The sequence below is a fragment of the Pygocentrus nattereri genome, chromosome 2, assembly GCF_015220715.1.
Source record: "Pygocentrus nattereri isolate fPygNat1 chromosome 2, fPygNat1.pri, whole genome shotgun sequence".
Taxonomy (NCBI): Eukaryota; Metazoa; Chordata; class Actinopteri; order Characiformes; family Serrasalmidae; genus Pygocentrus; species Pygocentrus nattereri.
Genome location: NC_051212.1, coordinates 28,179,087 through 28,199,230, shown reverse-complemented (window position 1 = coordinate 28,199,230; position 20,144 = coordinate 28,179,087). Strand labels below are relative to the sequence as shown.

The 20,144-nt window shown below is 41.9% G+C and overlaps 1 protein-coding gene across 1 annotated transcript; it reads right to left on the bottom strand.

Annotated features, from left to right (window-relative positions):
* Window positions 1-13,397: 13,397 nt before the first annotated feature.
* On the bottom strand, window positions 13,398-20,058 carry LOC119262516 (histidine N-acetyltransferase-like). The gene is made up of 4 exons (XM_037534933.1): window positions 19,976-20,058; window positions 16,985-17,190; window positions 14,708-14,926; window positions 13,398-14,388 (listed from the first exon to the last, which is right to left on the bottom strand). Exons 2-4 carry the CDS (start codon window positions 17,180-17,182, stop codon window positions 13,804-13,806), a joined length of 1,002 nt encoding a protein of 333 aa, XP_037390830.1. The 5' UTR covers window positions 17,183-17,190; window positions 19,976-20,058; the 3' UTR covers window positions 13,398-13,803.
* Window positions 20,059-20,144: the final 86 nt, after the last annotated feature.

Sequence of the window (20,144 nt, the reverse complement as noted above, 5' to 3'; positions counted from 1 at the left end):
AATTATTATACTTATTAGAATGAATTATGGCTTTTTGGTGCATAAATCAATATCAATAACCTCAAGGAAAAAGATGAAATACAAGAAAAATGTAGGACAGAAAACGAAGCTGCAGATGATGTAGGACACTTGGTTTACCTTACTCAAATGAGTTCATGTCACAAATGTAAGTGAGTCTGTCAGTCACCCTACATTACATTGTGTCTTACAAGCCTCTCCATCCTGGTGACACCGATAGATTTTTTTAACATATATGTTTGAAAGTAACGTACATTTTACACATCAAATTAAACTAGAGAAAATGCTGATTTAGATGATCTAGTGTATTAACCTATCAATGCAAGCACAGAAACTCAGATTTTGTTGCATAAGCACATCACTATGTCACATAAAGGGCTTGAGTTTGTATATAAATGATTTTACCACACCAGCAGTTTATTTATGACGGATGAAACTGGGGGTGTTACCACTTACCATGTATTACAACCTTCCCCAGCCTCAACCTTATATCACCACTATCGTGTCAAAACCTCAAAACTTCATAGGTTTTAAAAATACCAGCTGACCCTTATGTTGTGTAAATGTTTCATGAGTCTAAAATGACTTGGAATTAAAGTCAAGAATGCTATTCTTTCTTCTACACTTGCTGTTTCAGAAATACAAGGTTTTGTAACAGCATCAATGATATAATCTAATGTTTTGCAAAAGTAACAGCTCAAATGCTAGGTGACAATATGTATTAAAGAGGAGGGAGTGTGTACAAAACAGTCTTAATACTTTTTGTGGCACTGCTGTCAATCATTTCTTCACTGTCACCGATCTTGGCACATTGCCTCAGGTTGCCTGAAGGAAACGTCATGAACACACAGCAGATCTGCCCGCTCTTATTTAAAGCTTCCAGCTCCACAGAGAGAGACGAGTAGGCAAGAGGACGTTGAGTCCCCTCGATCTTTACTCTGCCGGCCTGCCTGGATTCTATGTGGATGCCATAGTGGGGATGAAATACACCCATGCTGGTGCGATTCGAGTCTTGCAGCTTCTCCCAGGTGACCTGGGTTAGATTCTCTTTACCAAACAGGACACAGGTGACGTTTAGGCGATCTCCCTCCTGCCTCTGTCTGATATTTACACTGCTGTTAGAGACGCCTGTTGAGGGACAGAGAGAAGACAAGCTGGAGTTGCAGCCAACAGTCATGGTTAAGATGCCATAAATATTTAAGAGCTAATATAATGGAAAACTGAATTTTTGAGTTTGATATGTAAACATTGTTACAGATTCAAACATACTATTCACTTCCCACTTGGCCCATATGTGGAAACTGTGGTGTAAAAACAGCCCGTTTTGAATACATTGTTTCTGTGATGTCACGAAAAACCAACTCATTTACATATATCCACCTAATCAGCCTACACTAGTTTTGGCAGGCTTTACACTGTGAAAGCTTTTATGCAATTTTAGTTGATGAAGACCTACATGAAACTAAATTGAACTCGAGTTGCATAATTTAAAGCATCTTGCAAACCATTTCAAAACAGCCAATCAAAAGGCAAAAACACATCACATGATCATGTTGAACTGCATGAAGATGGTTCTTTTTCATCTTGTCCGTTTTCTGAACCATGACAAAAAACGTGAGGTACATTTCTATAACCATGTTAACTAGCCAGCTAATGCTAACAGCTGTTTGAACAGCTGCGTGCACCACTGTTTATTCTGTATTATCCTGTGTAATCATGAGCTACATAGCTAGATTCATATTTTTTCTGTTTTGTTACCCCCTAAAATTCAGAGCTTCGAATTAAATTATTACAGAAAGGGAATGTAAGTCCCACATAGTCCATAATGAACTTGTTGTGCTTTTAGGACAGTATGAGTGAGACACGTAGGCTAGAACTGTTACTACTATTTAAACATTCATTTTCAAAGGCCTAATGTTCACTCAACAGATATAAAAATTAAATATTTAATGAAAAAAACATACAAAGTGTGATGTTCTGTTATTAACATTGGGCAAAAGGGAGACCTCCAGTGGTCAAGATTGTCGCAGCAGCGTTTATTTGCACTTTCAGTGTTCCTGTGGTTAGTTCAGGCTGTATGAGGAAAACAAACAGTCACGGTTCTTACTCTGAATTTTATGGCCAGGAAAACATTTGCCTGTGAGTATTTTTATGTTCAGTTGCTGTATAACCTTATACTGAGACTATTTCTGATGTAAACCTTGGTTAATGAACGAAAATAAGTTCTATGTCTCAAGTTAATTTGCAAACGCTAATCGCTAGCATCTATATGGACTTTTCCATAGACATTAGCCTTAAGCTAACGATTCGGTTTCTGTTCTTTTAAATGTACAGTGTCATGTAACTACACCACGCAAATAAATGTAACAAGGATATATTTTGTATGTTTGCTTACAGTTTTACAGTGAATCTTAAGTAAAGCTTGAAGAGAATTTTGGCATCCGGCTTTTCTTGGGAAACCTGTTGTCTATCTGCCGAGCTTGTAGCCACACACACAAGAGTAGGGGCAGAATAGTAAAAAGGCACCTCTTCCAGCGGCCAGAGATCCTCCTAACTGTGAGTAGAAAACGAACTCAAGCAGCCATCATGACACAGAACAAAGAGTATGTGGATTTAGAGGAACTGGAAACGCGATCACAAGTATCCAGCTGCTCACGAACCAGCAAACTGTCTGTAGCTAGCTCTCTCGCCTTGAAAGCACGAGCTAAAGCCGAAGCTGTACGTGCAGAGCTGGCGTTCGCTAAACAAGAAGCAGAGATGTTAAAGCAGCAAGCTACAATTCAAGCTAACTTGCATGAATTGAGAATGGAAAAAGCGGCCGCAGCCGCACAAGCAGAAGCTGAAATATTAGAGGCAGCTGCTGAAGAATATGAATATACAAGCCCACCTCAGCAAAGAAAAATCATCATGCTGCCTCAGACCCCAGCTGAACTACATGGTGAAAATGCTGCAGTGCAGATGCCTGTTCAACAGCCAGGCCACCAGTTCTATCAGAGTGTAACAGCCAACACATTAAACTCATTCGCAGCCCCACTTCCGGATGCAAAACCACCTATGACCTCACATTCACCAGTGTGCCAGCCTACCATGGACAATGGTGTTCAGAGCTACAGGAATCAGGGTGATATGCCATCAATTGAAGTCAGTGACCATGAGTTTATTGAATTAGCCCCACATCACTTGTCCAGAGGACAAACCACCTGGACTTCACAACAGCACACTAGCACTAGGTAGAATAAACCATACAGCAGCAGGGAACCTCCGCTTAACATGAACCATATCGGCAACGAGTACAAGCCTCCTCAGCCATACCAAACGCATTCATTCCCTATGTACACCAACCCATCCAGTCCAGCGGCTACAAGTGACCTAGGGAAGTACCTGATGCGACGTGAGTTGGTGAGTTCAGGCCTGCTAAAGTTCGATGACAAGCCAGAGAACTATTGGGCCTGGAAGACATCTTTTCTCAGCTCAGTTGATGACCTAAAGCTCTCTGCTAGGGAGGAACTTGATCTGTTGTGCAAGTGGCTTGGGCCAACATCATCTGAGCAAGCTAAAAGGATCAGAGTAGTACACATTCACAATCCTCCTTCAGGTGTCAGGATGTTGTGGCAGAGACTGGAAGATGTTTATGGCTCACCGGAAGTGATCGAGAATGCCCTCCTCAAAAAGGTAGAAGATTTCCCCAAAATCTCAATCAGGGATAATCACAAGCTAAGAGAACTTGGAGACATTCTCATGGAGCTCGAAGCAGCTAAGGACGATGGGTACTTACCTGGCCTCTCATATCTTAACACTTCCCGCGGAGTCAGCCCCATAGTCCAGAAACTCCCACACACCCTACAAGAAAAGTGGATTACTGTTGGATCACGTTACAAAGAACAACACAGGATTCCATACCCACCATTCTCAGTCTTTGTAAACTTCATTTGTGAACAAGCAAAAACACGCAATGACCCCAGCTTCGCCAGCATAACAGGATCATGGTGTGTAGCCAAGACAGAAAAGAGCAGCCTAATCAGTAACCAGGTGAGAACATCAGTTGCTGTAAAAAAGACTGAAGTCTCAGCTCAGCGATGGCAGTAGCGGCATCACTGCAACCCAACCTGATGATAATCCTGATAAATGGTGCCCGCTACATAACAAGCCACTTCCATTGAGAAAGTGCCGCGGCTTCAGAAACAAGACACTGGATGAAAGAAAAGCATATCTGAAGGAAAAACACATTTGTTTCAGGTGCTGTGCATCATCTACCCATGTGGCTAAAGACTGTGTCATGCTTGTGCAGTGCAAGGAGTGTAACAGTGACAAACACCTCTCAGCACTGCATCCTGGGCCTGCCCCATGGAAAGCTGAGGTGCAACAGGCTTCTACAGACCATGGCGGGGAGCAGCGACAGGAAGTGAAGGCTGTCCCATCAGTGAATCCCAAATGCACAAAAGTCTGTGGCAGTGTTAACACCTCAAGGTCATGCTCCAAAATTGTGCTTGTGCTTGTGTATCCTGCAGGACAAAGAGGCAGAGCTATAAAGACCTATGCAGTTCTCGATGAACAAAGCAACAAGTCACTGGGCAGAACAGAGTTCTTTGAGCACATCGGCATTAAAGGAGAAGGAACAACGTACACTCTAAGGACATGCTCGGGGGTGTTCGAGACTGCAGGACGACGTGCCAGCAACTTCATCGTGGAATCGCTAGATGGCAACACTCAAATTCCCTTAACTACCTTGATTGAATGTGACATGCTGCCAGACGACAGGTCTGAAATACCATCGCCAGAGGTAGCCAGACATCATCCTCATCTTGAGCACCTGGTGGATAGAATCCCAGCTGTAGACCCAGACGCGTCTATTCTGCTCCTCCTCGGACGGGACTTGATCCAGGTGCACAAGGTGCGAGAACAGTGTAACGGCCCTCACAGCTCACCGTTCGCCCAGCGGCTTGACCTTGGATGGGTGATTATCGGGGACGTGTGCCTGGGAAGAACTCACAAGACAACTGGTGTCAGCGTCTTCAGAACCTGTGCGCTGGCGTGTGGGCGCCACTCCATTCTCAGCCCATGCACCAGCAGCCTAGTTGTTAAGGAGAAGATTGACAGCCTTGAGCCTACCCACAGCTTTCCAAGTGTCTCTACATTCAGTCACAGTAACGAAGTAGACGGTCTGAGCAGAAATGCATTTCAAAGAACACAGTATGATGACAAACTTGGCATGTCTATTGAAGACAAACTTTTCCTTGACCTCATGGATAGAGAGGTTTACATGGATGAAGCAAACTGCTGGGTAGCACCTCTGCCCTTCAGACCAAACAGGCCGCGTCTACCCAACAACATACAACACGCCATCAATCGCCTCACGTCCCTGCGCCGCATGCTGGAAAAGAAACAAGGCATGAAGGAACACTTCTTCAAATTCATGCAAGCAATGTTTGACGCAGACCAAGCAGAGCCTGCTCCAGCACTGAAACCACAACAAGAATGCTGGTACTTACCAATCTTCGGTGTCTATCACCCACAGAAAAGAGACCAAATCCGTGTGGTGTTTGACTCTAGCGCCAAGCACGAGGGCCTTTGCCTCAATGATGTTCTTCTTCGAGGGCCCGACATGAACAATACCTTACTGGGAGTCCTCATGTGCTTTCGCAAAGAGCCCATAGCAGTGACAGCGGATATTCAACTGATGTTTTACTGCTTCACCGTCCAGGAAGAACATCGTGATTTTCTGAGATTCTTGTGGTTTGAAGATAACAACCCAAGCAAGCAGATCACTGAGTACCGCATGAAAGTGCATGTCTTTGGGAATTCTCCCTCCCCTGCAGTAGCCATATATGGCCTGAGAAAAGCGGCCCTGCATGGTGAGAAAGAACATGGTGCTGAAGCTAAACAATTCATTATGAGGAACTTCTACGTCGACGATGGGCTTTCCTCTTTTCCCACTGAAGGCGAAGCCATCTCGGTCCTGAAAAGAACAAAGGAAATGTTAGCAGAGTCAAGCATCAAGTTACACAAAATAGCATCCAACAGTCGGGCTGTGATGGACACCTTTCCCCCAGAGGAGAGGGCCAAAAACCTAGTGGAGCTAACTGTAGACCCTTTGCCACTACAACGGACTCTAGGACTGACTTGGAATTTACAGTCTGACACTTTCACCTTCCGCGTATCCAGAGAACAGAAGCCATTCACTAGAAGGGGAATCTTGTCTACTGTTAATGGACTTTATGATCCCCTGGGATATGTGTCTCCTGTAACTATCCAAGGGAAGGCTTTGGTCAGAGAGCTGTCTACCGAACAAGCTGAATGGGATGATCCTCTACCAGCGCTGAAGGAAGAACAGTGGAGACTATGGACTAACTCACTTTGTGATCTTGAACAGCTTCAAATTGACAGAACCTATGTGCCCATTTCTCTGCGCTCTGCAAGCCACAGAGAAGACAAGAGAAGAAGTGTCTTCTGTGATGCATCCACTATGGCCATATCAGCAGTGGCCTACCTCAAAGCAACAGACATGGAGAGAAACAATCACATTGGATTCCTCATGGGCAAGTCAAAGCTGGCCCCACACCCTCCGCACACCATTCCACGATTGGAACTTTGTGCTGCAGTCCTGGCCACTGAAATGGCAGACTTGATCACTGACGAACTGGACATAGATATCCACAAGACCACATTCTACACTGACAGTCGGATTGTTTTGGGCTACATCCACAACACAAACAGAAGATTTTATATATATGTAGCCAACAGAGTTGCTCGCATTAGGAGGTCCACAAGCCCTGAACAGTGGCACTTTGTCAGCTCAGAACACAACCCTGCAGACCATGGGACCCGCTCAGTGGCAACAGCTGTGTTGAAAGACACCAACTGGCTTAAAGGCCCAGCTTTCCTGTACAGAGGCACCTGCTCACAACCAGAGACATTTGAGCTCATAAACCCTGATGCAGATGAAGATATACGCCCGCAACAGGTTGCAGCTTTCACAACCTGTGCCTCAGAAAGTGAGTTGGGGTCACACCGATTTGAATACTTCTCCAGTTGGAGGACACTCAGTAGGGCTATAGCCAAGCTCCTAAACAAAGCCAGATCCTGCCTGAAACGTCCAAACAGCAAGACGGATGCACTGACACAAGCAAAACTCGTAATAATAAGAAATGCTCAACATGATGCATTTGCAGAAGAGTTTAAATGTCTTTCCAGGGGCAATGTCGTCCCCAAGTCCAGTCCGCTAAGGAAGCTGAACCCCATTGTGGATGCAGATGGTCTGCTGAGAGTTGGAGGGCGCATTCCTTTGGCTGATATACCCTGGGAAGAGAAACACCCGATCATTGTCCCAAAGAAGCACCACATAGCTACCTTGTTGGTAAGGCATTACCATGAACAGGTCGCACATCAGGGCAGACATCTGACAGAAGGTGCTGTCCGTTCTGCTGGTCTGTGGCTGATTGGAGGCAAAAGGCTGGTGTCAAACATCATACATAAATGTGTTATCTGTAAGAAGTTAAGAGGAAGAATTGAAGAACAAAAAATGTCAAACTTACCTGTTGAACGACTCGACCCGGGTCCCCCCTTTACGAATGTGGGTGTCGACGTATTTGGCCCATGGATCATCAGTGCAAGACGAACTCGAGGTGGCATTGCAGAGGATAAATGCTGGGCAGTCATCTTCACCTGCCTAGTTTCAAGAGCTGTGCACATTGAAGTGCTTGAATCTCTGTCTTCCTCAAGCTTTGTAAATGCATTGAGAAGATTCACGGCCGTCCGTGGTCCTGTTCATCTCTTCCGCTCTGACAGAGGAACGAACTTCGTTGGGGCATGCAAGGAGCTCAAAATAAACTCTGAAGACCCCAAACTGACAACTTATCTTGAAGACCGAGGCAGCACATGGACATACAACCCTCCCCACTCCTCACACATGGGAGGAGTGTGGGAGCGGATGATCGGTGTCGCTCGTAGAATACTGGATGCCCTGCTGCTTAAGACAAAAACACTCCATCTGACTCATGAGGTTCTGGTCACGCTCATGTCCGAAGTTATGGCCATAATGAATGCCAGACCTTTAGTTCCCGTCTCTTCTGATCCAGACATGCCCACTCTTCTGACACCTGCTATGCTCTTGACACAGAAGATCGATCCAGTGTCCCCACCACCAGGAGAGTACAACGTCAAAGACCTCTACAGCAAGCAGTGGAAGCAGGTCCAGGCTCTGGCTGATGCCTTCTGGAAATGCTGGCGTCAAGAGTATCTGACGTCACTGCAACCAAGTCGAAAGTGGCACGTGGACAAGCCAAACCTGACAGAAGGAGATGTTGTGCTTCTTAAAGATACACAAGTCAAGAGAAACGAGTGGCCTGTTGGAGTGGTTGTGAACGCCATTCCCAGCAAAGACTCTAAAGTCCGCAAAGTAGACGTAAAAGTAGTCAGACAGGGTACTCAAAAGGTTTATTCTAGGCCCATCTCAGAGGTTATTCTGCTTTTAAAAAGGGAATAGTGTTATAAAGCATTATAACAGGCGGGGAGTGTGATGTTCTGTTATTAACATTGGGCAAAAGGGAGACCTCCAGTGGTCAAGATTGTCGCAGCAGCGTTTATTTGCACTTTCAGTGTTCCTGTGGTTAGTTCAGGCTGTATGAGGAAAACAAACAGTCACGGTTCTTACTCTGAATTTTATGGCCAGGAAAACATTTGCCTGTGAGTATTTTTATGTTCAGTTGCTGTATAACCTTATACTGAGACTATTTCTGATGTAAACCTTGGTTAATGAACGAAAATAAGTTCTATGTCTCAAGTTAATTTGCAAACGCTAATCGCTAGCATCTATATGGACTTTTCCATAGACATTAGCCTTAAGCTAACGATTCGGTTTCTGTTCTTTTAAATGTACAGTGTCATGTAACTACACCACGCAAATAAATGTAACAAGGATATATTTTGTGTGTTTGCTTACAGTTTTACAGTGAATCTTGAAGAGAATTTTGGCATCCGGCTTTTCTTGGGAAACCTGTTGTCTATCTGCCGAGCTTGTAGCCACACACACACGAGTAGGGGCAGAATACAAAGGTAAAGACTTTTGTAGGTAAGGAAAAAAATAATGACAATGACAGCGACAAAAAAAACAAGAAGAATGTTGCAGATACGTAAATTACACATCTCACGTTTTTATAGTGAGAATGCTATAGTGTAGTGTTCAGTATGAAACTGTCGCTGGGGAAGTACCTTCAAGGGCACATCTCAGTTCCTTTAGTCAGTGTCACGATTAGCCCCTCCCAGTCCTGTCCATGTGTTCATATTGTGTTTTGATCTTCCATGTGCATTTGTTTTGGTTTCCTAGTCTGGCCCCTTGTTTTGGTGACTCCTCCACTGATTATTCTCACCTGTGTTTCCACCTCTGTCTTGTGAATCTCTTGTATTTAAGCCCTGCGTTTTCATTAGTCTAGTGCTGGTCTTTGTTTTATGTATTTTGGTTGTGTTGTAGTCTTTGTACTGTTCTGCTTCTTGGATTCTGGTGTCTGTCATGTCTGTCCTCCGATCAGTCCGTGTTGGCTCTATGACCCTGGACTGTCTCGACCCTGATTTTGGATTTGCCCTTAATAAATCTCGCTTATCTCAGCACGTGCGTCCGCCTCCTTGCTCCCCGTTACAGTCAGGGAACATAACTGTACCATAATCCACTAAAATTACATGTGTTAAGTTGTGTTGACTTCACACACCCCATCTCGTTCCCAGGCTTTTAATTTTATTGCTCTGTTTTAAAATATTAGGTTATGAAAAGGTACATTTCACCTGGGAAAAATGTATTTGAGGTACACAACCTGACCTTAAAACCACTGTGTGGCATGCGCCTACCCCCCAGGCCCCGACAATAATGGCCACAAGAGCTGGCAGGAAGGTGGGGCCTGAATACCTAGCAGTGACAAACCTCAGCGAGGACACTGAGGAGAGAACTGCGATTGTGTAGGGGGTGGAGTGCAAAGCCAGTGCTCCCCCCATAGATGAGAGTGACGCAAGTCATGGGAGTGACGGCAGGAGGAGGAGGACGACGATGGTGCCGGCAAAGAGCAAGTCCCGAGCTCCGCCACCTGGGCCCCGCCCCCCGATCACACAGCAAGGCCGCCACACTACATCTCACGTTTGACCCGGGTGGCAGAGCTGCCAGCTGGGGGCAATAACGAGGAGGTGGAGCAGTGAGCTCTTGTTAGCTCTCGGCTCGGGTGCTCACACTTAGGGACAAGCTGCAGCAACAAGATAAAAAAGACTTTAAAGAGCTGAAAAGCTCAGTGAAGAAAGGACTGAAAAGTCTAGGTAGCATCAGGCACTGAAAAGTGGCCAGTGTAGCATTGGTTGGGTTTGTTTGTGTTCTGTGAACTAAAAATACCTGCTGCAGCTCTGAACCCTGCCTCCAGCGTCTTCCTTGAGCCTGGGGTAGTACATGTGGTGCTATACACTGTTGTAGTTTTGAGGTAACATTTACATTGATGAATGAAAAATGTACCTGTGCAGTACCTTTATTTCTAACAGTGTAGAGGAGCACTGTTGTCTTTTAATTGCTTCATATAACTATAACAAGTTCCATGTAAATTATGATGCAGGCAGATCACAATATGCAACTATCCATCCATCATCGTTGACCGCTAGTCCATACAGGGTCGCGGTAGCAGTTGGGAGAGCAGAGAATCCCAGATGACCCTGTCCCCCGCAACTTCCTCCAGCTCATTCCCGGGGACCCCAAGCCGCTCCCAGGCCAACTTGGAGACATAATCCCTCCAGCGGGTCCTAGGACGACCCCGGGGTCTTTTAGGCCGTGCCTGGAACACCCCCACCGGGAGGCGTCCAGGGGGCATCCGGATCAGATGCCCGAACCACCTCAGCTGGCTCCTCTCAATGCGGAGGAGTAGCGGCTCTACTCTGAGCTCCTTCTGGATGACAGAGCTCCTCACTCTATCGCATAGCGTGTAGCCCACCACCCGACGAAGAAAGCTCATTTCCGCCGCTTGTATTCGCGATCTCGTTCTTTCTGTCATTACCCACAGTTCATGACCATAGGTGAGGGTTGGGATGTAGATCGACCGGTAAACAGAGAGCTTCGCCTTTTGGCTCAACTCCCTCTTTACCACTACAGTCCAGTACAGTGACCGCATTACTGCTGCCGCCTGTCCCAGCCTACGGCCGATCTCACGATCCCTCTTCCCGTCACTCGTGAACAAGACCCCAAGATACTTAAACTCCTCCACCTGGGGCAGGTCCTTTCCCCTTTCCTGGAGTGGGCATGCCATCCTTTTCCGGGCCAAGACCATGGACTCAGACTTGGAGGTGCTGATCCGCATACCAACTGCTTCACACTCAGCTGCAAACCGCTCCAGCGAGCGCTGGAGGCATCCATGTGATTCCACCAAAAGAACAACATCATCTGCAAATAGCAGAAACGCCACCCTCCGGCCTCCACACATAATGCCCTCCTGACCCCGGCTACGCCCTGACACTCTGTCCATGAATATCACAAACAAGAGTGGAGACAGAGCACAACCCTGGCCAACGCTAACACTGAAAGAGTCTGACTTAATGCCGAGTATATGAACACAGCTCTCACTCTAGTTCTCACTCTAGCTCAACTACTTGCATGAAAATATTACCTTGTAACGTTTCAGCTCTTAGTGATTTTTGAATGAGGCACAATACAGGGCAGCCAGTCTGAACAGAGACCATTTATCCACATCAGTTTTAAAGGCAGAGTAACAAAAAACAGCCTGTTTAATTGAATGGAATAAAACTAGGTAGAAAAAATGGAATAAGACTGTTTTTTGTACATACAACCAAACAAATATTATAAGTTGACCTCAAGAAAGAAAAGAAAAGAAAAATGTAGGTATGGTTTTCAGAAAGAGTGATTATCATTTAGCTGACAGTAGTTCGTAATACCAGTCTTATCCTCTTGATATATGCATGCTATAAAAGTTATGTAAATTAGAGTGTTCTCTCATGTGCGTGCAAAGAGGTGTGCTGTTTTGAATCATATCAGCTGCACATCAGGCCTAGGTTTAATTTTTTTCTTCTCAGTCACAGCCTAGCTAGTCGATAAGAATCTTTGTACAATGGCTTTGAAGCTACAGACTAGCTCGTCATGAGGATCCCTGAGGAGACTAGACTTACTTTGAATTTAGATTGTTCACATTTGTCAGTTGGTTGTACATGTTACATCAACACAGTTCTTAGTCAAATTGAGCTAAACAAAAGACACACACACACACATTTTCTAAGCTGCTTCTTCCCCAGGGTAAAACAAAAGACAGAAATTGTAAAAAAAAAAATATTTTTTTTAAATATCAAACCTACACCCATGATAGTGTTTGTTTTTCCATGTTGATTAGGTTTTGTTTAAATGTTTAAATGCAACAAATAAAATATGCTATTTTGTGCTAGGTGGTTTGAGAAACAAGCAGATTATGACCAATTAAGAGACTAGAAAGTTGGATGAATTAAAATTTTCAGCAATAAAAGTGTGTTTGTGAAGTGACAACTATGGGGGTCCTGACCTTTGAAGAACAGGGTGAAAGGGGCCTAAACAAATATGCAGAGAAACAGATGGACTACAGTCTGTTATTGTAGAACTTAACACCTACACAAAACCCATCTGAAGCTGTGATTGCTCAGAGCACTCAATAAAAATATTGTGATTGGTAAGATGGTTCATTCGCATATAAGAGTATTGTGTAGTCCTAATGACTACATATTAAAAAAATTAATTTTCTTATTGACATTATTCCTTCCACAAATTTTTAACTGTCACACCAAAGGATGGGTCTAATTTCTAACAAAGCTATAAAATAATAGAAACTTATCTTGTTCTCTTGGTCTTCCATATTTCCTGGATTAAAAAGACCCTTTTCAGTAATCATCTGTATAATGCCATCATAAATCAATAATGCAATCCATCATGATTATGTAAATGATAACCATGAAGACCTACAACCTAGAGTTTCATAAACTTATATATAGTCACTTATGACTATATATATATATATATATATATACACATACACACAGATACATACACACACACACACACACACACACACACACACACACACACACACACACACATATATATATATATATACATATATGTGTGTGTGTGTGTGTGTATGTATATATATATATATTTTTTTGTATATATGTACCATATATACCATTTTTTTTTCTTCTTAAAATTACAGTAGGTTGAAGATATGGAATATTACCCCAGACAGTTATACCAGTGGACAGCAATTATATTTAAAATAAAACAGGTTGAACTGTATTTTTACAACATTATTTTTATTACATTAAGCATTTTATAAAGTAAATATTTATTATAAAATCATGAATATTATATAAAATTCTTTTTAGTGAACAAAGAAATATCAATGCACTAACATTTCTATAAAGCATTTGTTGCTATTTTATGTGGATAAAGAATAGAGCTTAGTGTGTCTGCTTTTTTCATCAAGTTTTAACAAAACCACTAATGCCTGATATGCAGGTAATTACAGGATGACTAAGCCATTAAAAATGCTTTTGTATAAAATATATGCTTATAAATACAAAAGACTTCCTATCATATGCATATACCATAGCAACCGTGTTTCTGGATGTTGGCACAAAATATCTGCTGTGACACAATTAACTGTACTTGCTAAAAATACTGCTACTTAATACCCTCTGATCTAAGTGACGCCTTAGATTTTCCCAATAATGTTTAGGGCTCGCCCTGAGATTCTCAAAGATGTATCCGATTCTCTTTTTGTCTTCTTCTACCCATCATGACAACTCTCTCTCCAGAAACAGCTGCTCCCAGAAATCCATGTATTGCTTCACTCCCTCATCTCCCTCACAGAACTTTTTCATGCCCTCCCATAGACTATGAGGTATGTAGATATGAACCACCACACCTCCGTAAATCTGCTCCCTTACCTGCTCCAAATGGATTATCATTGCTTTTATTGCCAGGAAAAGAACTTCTCCATACATATCTATGTTCAAAGTTAAAGACCCTCCATTAAATGGAACAGGGTAGGGAGGTGTGCAACAGCTCATGAATGTGGGTTTATCATTGGAAATGTCAGCTAACCAGGAAAGGTTACTTCTTCTTAAGACTTCCAAATTGCTCTCCATCGGCTTCAGAGGCAGCCAGTCTTGGATGATGGCACCTCCTGGAAGCTGCAATCTGGACGACAGGTCAGGGTCTAGGAGTAAGGCCTTCAGGTGATGACTGTCCTTCAGAACAACTAGTTCGTGGGAGGTGGCTGTGACTTCACCTGACTTCTCCATGTTGGCCAGTTTTGCTTTCAGGCCTAAAACAAAGCTATCAAAGGTCTCAGCTTTTCCTTGTAAAGACAGCACGGCCTAAAACACAGACCCAGGGAGATATATAAAAGCAAGAGAAATGTGTGAAAAAACAGCTGTACAGAAGGAAAGAACTAAGTGGATCTATGCTGGTATCTTAAAAATGTTTGGCCAGAGCCAATATTATGAAGACTATGATACATAAAATGTTGCTCATTGATTTAAAATGAGTGAAATTAAAGGTCATCTTACCAATAATGGTGAAGCATCTAACAAGTAAGATTTGACTAAAGACAATGTGGAGAAGTACTGTAATTTTTAGTGTGGTCTGTAAAGGGAACTCTATAGAATTTGTGCATAAGGACGTGTTCTAACTCACCCGTCGAGCCAGAACAGTGAATAGTTTTTCAGGTCCTGGGTCATCACTTCTTGTTAGCCGCTTGATATTTACACTTGGGTAAACCTGCTTAATGTATCTGTCAGTCACTCTCTGGATCACTCCAGCCAGACCACGACCTCGTTCACTCGGACACACCCGTAGCCCTGTCACCACCTCTGTTGTGCCCCCATCTACTACCAGTCCAGACTCCAGTGCCACCTGCAGTCAAACAGAGGCCATTTCCTTTTCTTTTTCCAAAAAAAAAAAAAACTTTGAACATGTCACAATACTGAAAACTCCACAATACTAGCCCTCCTTAAATATTATTTAGCCCTCCAGAATGAATGTCCATTATTAATTTAAATCATTAATGGTATTTTGCATTTATTTATAATTTCTTTATTATTCAGTTGTGTCATTTTATTACAACCCCAATTCCAGTGAAGTTGGGACGTTGTGTAAAACATAAATAAAAACAGAATACGATGATTTGCAAATCCTTTTCAACCTATATTCAATTGAATATACTACAAAGGCCACTACAAAGTGGAAAAGTGTCCTGTGGTCTGACGAGTCCACATTTCAAATTGTTTTTGTAAATCATGGACGTCTCGTGTCCTCCGGGCCAAAGAGGAAAAGGACTGTCTGGATTGTTATCAGCGCAAAGTTCAAAAGCCAGCATCTCTGATGGTGTGGGGGGGTGTGTTAGTGCCCATGGCATGGGTAACTTGCACATCTGTGAAGGCACCATTAATACTGAAAGGTACATACAGGTTTTGGAGCAACATATGCTGCCATCCAAGCAACGTCTATTTCAGGGACGTCCTGCTTATTTCAGCAAGACAATGCCAAGCCACATTCTGCATGTTACAACAGCGTGGCTTCGTAGTAAAAGAGTGCGGGTACTAGACTGTCCTGCCTGCAGTCCAGACCTGTCTCCCATTGAAAATGTGTGGCGCATTATGAAGCTCAAAATACGACAACGGAGACAAAGATTTGAAAAAGATTTGCAAATCATTGCATTCGGTTTTTATTTATGCTTTATACAACGTCCCAACTTCATTGGTAATTGGGTTTGTATTTTTAAAATAAATGTATTATACAGCCTACTATAAATATTGGCCTTATTCAAAAAATATAATATACAGTCTAAATCAGTAAGTAGTTACAGGTTACACCTACAGTATGGATTGGCTGAAACTGTGGTAAAGGAAGGGGATAGGCTATAAAGCATGAATGGTAGCTAGCTGAAGAGCCAACCATTTAAGAATTTTAAGAAACTTTACAGATTACTTTACAAACTTTACAGATATTTGTTGTCATATTTCTATTAAGTATTATGAAACAGTCACACCAGTGTTAGCTATATATTGTTTTGACTATCCCTGAAAAATGAACTCATTGAACCATGTAAATCTGAGTTTAACAAAAATAACATGTTACTAAGAAATTGAAGGAGTCTGACAGAGCTGAAAAAGGTTAGCGATCAAGACAAAAGCAAGTATTGTTAAAACTTATAAGTAAAAATATATACTGAATTTATAGAAATGTTAGTCATATTATTCATATAAATGTTAGTCAAATGTTAGTCAGTATTATGTGCTAATTTGTGACACTAAATAAAAAAGAGAACATTTTTGTGCTGTCAAATGTCACTCCAACCAGGTCACCTAGACTATGAAATATGTAAGTGAACTGCTTTTTTATATTCTTTTGATCCTTCCATAAACTGCTTTTCTGTAAAGCTGCTTTGGGACAGCACTAGCTGTAAAACAGCACTACACAAATAAATGTTGTTGTTGTTGTAAGTGCAACTACAGAACATATTTAGGACCTGCAGCTTATCTAAGGTGGAGAAGACAGCATTACTTGAATTGGATACCTTTGTTTGATCTGAGTAGGTGATCTAGTTTGATCTGAGTAGTTTGATCTGAGCAGGTAATTAAGTTGTAAAAGATCTTTGCTTAACACACTATGAAGAAATCTTCTGTGTGACCAACTTGACCAAACAGCCACTGTATGGTAGATTTTCTGCTTACCGCTACTCTACAGGTTCGTGACAAACAGACATTTTGGGGCCATTAAAAGACAACCTCCTAGGGGAGCATGCCCAAAGATGCACTTACTAAACGCTTAGCCCCCTTATCCATAAATCTCTATAGAAGCCCTTCTGTAGACAATATACAACTTTTTTTCTGCATCGAAATGGAATAGATCATATTTTTTGTAATTCCACAAGCAGCTTGGAAACCACTTAATTATCCTAGCATGTCTTACCAGCTTCCCATCTCTCCTGGCGATTATGGTGACTCTATTCGGCTCGGTCATCCAGCTGTGATAACGATGAGGTAGGTAGTCTGTACCTCCATAGATGCCTTTCGATATGGCCATCACCTCATCATAGTCCTGTGGTCTGGCCAGCCAAAACGTTAGTCCATCACTCTCTCCCACACACACTCCCATTTCACATTCCATGGCTTTCTCTGGGGACAAAGAATTAGGATGTTTCTTTTCAGCTAAGCAGTAGAAGTCCTTTTCCATTATAAGCAGATGTGTGGCTTTCTAATGGCAATGAATTTACACATATACATAAAATGCTAAGCATGGCACAGTAGCCATGCTCATTATAACAGAATATAGAGAAGAATGACAAACAGAGTGCAATAAAACTGTTGACAAATAGTGAATACGTGTTCTTACTGATCTGAAATTGTAATGCTACAAAGGCTGATATTAGCTAATCAAGCTCAAATGCTGATGAAGTCCATTTATCCTTTGTTGTAAATGGTGAGCATGAATATATTCTGACAAAACCTATAATCCTATTCTGAATGTAATACTGTACAAAGGTGTGTAGTAAGTAGTTATATTTTTTCAGCTACCCAGATACCCAAGAGGATAGTAGGCCACTGTTGGCCCACTGCTCAGCGTTTTGTGGCCGGTCCACCAACAGGTAAGCAGAGCATAAAACAAAATTTCACTTTTCATCGCTCATTTTCCACTCGTAGCCCAATTTACTTTCCCTCCATTTTTTTCTTTCATCACCCTTTGTAAATTAGTTGTAATCTAGCACTGTTTCAGCAGCAACATTATTATTCATTATAATCAACATTTTTTTATCAACATTAAAATTATTCTATATTAGGTCTAGTCGTTAATATTTTTAGTACTCTCAGAAGTTGGTAAAATTTTTCTTAATTTAGTCTTCAAAATATAAGACTGTGCATTTAAAATCTGTTTGAGGAGATTAAAAACTAGGGCGTGTATGCAGGACAATAATCTGGGTAGTCCGAGGGCAGAGGTGGACAAAGTGCACAAATCATGCACTTGAGTTAAAGTAGAGATACCCAAGGTAAAATATTACTCCAGTAAAAGTAGAAGTCCTTACTCTAGACCTCCACTTCACTAAAAGTACAAATGTATTTGGCTTCAAATGTACCTAAGTATCGAAAGTAAAAGTACTAAAAGATTATGGCTCTAATGTCCTGTTATCACTCTTATAACAAGACTTGCTTGCTGAGCTCATTTTAGGTGAAAATCCTCCAGTGTCTCTCTTAGTAAACCAGTCTTTTAATAGAACGTCATTAATTAGTGACGCTGACGTCTATTAAAGTGATCATAAGCACAAAACACAAAACCGTTTCCATCAGGGAGAACCGAGTGGCTCTGAAATCACTTTTACAAACAAGCAAAGTTTCAGTTTAAAATTACTTCGTAACTTATAAGTTTAATAAAAACTTGCTTTAAACTCAGGTTCACAAAAGAGTTTCCTTTACTGTGTTGATCTGTAGGTCTCTTCATAAACATAAACTAACCAAAACTAATTTACTATAAACTCAAAGTGTTTGTATGAATTCAGAAAAAAAGAAACATGTCAGTCACGATTGCATGTGTGTACATATTTCTATATTGTGCTCTATGTACACAAAGTTAGGTTAGTTCATCATTTAGGTGACATATGTGCTCCCAAATTTTTACACTGCTGCACTGATGTTGAACTGTGTGCTGCACTGGGTCGGTATGACCAACAGGTCAAAACAAGCTCAGAACAAAGTGACCGCTGTGCCCTGATTGGTGCTCTTGCTTTGCACTTCTTATGTTTTGACATGTTACATTTTTATACACACAGAAACCAAAAGGAACGACAGATTTCTCAAAATGTAGTGGAGGAAAAAGTCAGATATTTTCTCTTTGAAATGTAGTGGAGTGAAAGTAAAAAGTCACCCAAAATGGAAATACTTAAGTAAAGTATAGATACAGAAAAAACTACTTAAGTTCAGTAACGAATTACATTTACTTAGTTAGTGTCCACCACTGTCCAAGGGTCAACCAGCAGTGGCAAACTACCAACTTTATCAAGCCAGTGAACCGATACATGCTTGCTATCTACATACACTAAAGTCTGAGTATTTTCAAGCAACGATACTTTTAGTTTTGCTCAAATGTATTTGTGAGTAATCTACATTTTACTAGTTATATTTCAACTATTAACCTTAAGTTCCTATTTCTTTATTCAGTCCCTAATCCTTATACATGTTTCATTTCATTACTGTACATTGACATCTGCATCTATACAGCTTTAACAGTGGTCGCACCTCAGAATTCTGAGGTTTATCATTTTATTTTAGACTAAAAGTCAAAAGTCATGGGAAAATTAAGAAAAGTCTGCTAGAAAAACCAGCACAGACCAGCACTGCTGGTCACCAGCACAGACCAGCATTTGTGTATGTGGGTCCACCAGCATGGCCATGTAGGATGACCAACTAAAACCAGCTATTTTTTTCAGCAGGGTGGTTCAGTTCCTCTGTGAACTGAGGCTCAATAACAGTGCTTCATTACTGACCTGGTACTTTTGTATTGTCACTCATTTTGGAAAAGTACTTTCACATGAGTCAATGCACCTGTAACAATACTGTTAATTCAGCAGCCTACACGACTGTATCGAGCCAATCAAAACTCATAAAGTCTATTTTTATAGTTTGTGATAGTTTGAGTGGAGTCATTTATTATAAGCCTAGATCTCACTGCAGTTCAGATAGTAAGTCTGCTGAAGCCACTTTAAAACGTATATTGTCTCTATATTTTGTGTATATTCTCTTTATATGTTGTGTATATTTGTGTATATTTCAATTTGTTTTTTATATTTTACTTTTATTTACGTACTTTCTGTAGAGTGATTATCTGAGCCTCACCACAAGCGTTTCAATGCATAAATGTCCTGACATGTTGTGCAAATGACAAATAATCTTGAAACTTGAAGTAACTTACCTCGTGACTCGACTGAAGTGGCCTGGACCTCACGCTGGTCAGACAGTACAGGTTCAGTCGATGTGGAGGAAGAGCTGCGTCCAGATGAACTTCACCCCGCGGTTATTGGTGCTCATTAACCTCAAACACAGCAGCTCTCTCGACAGTCACGCCTGGCTTTCATTTTTGT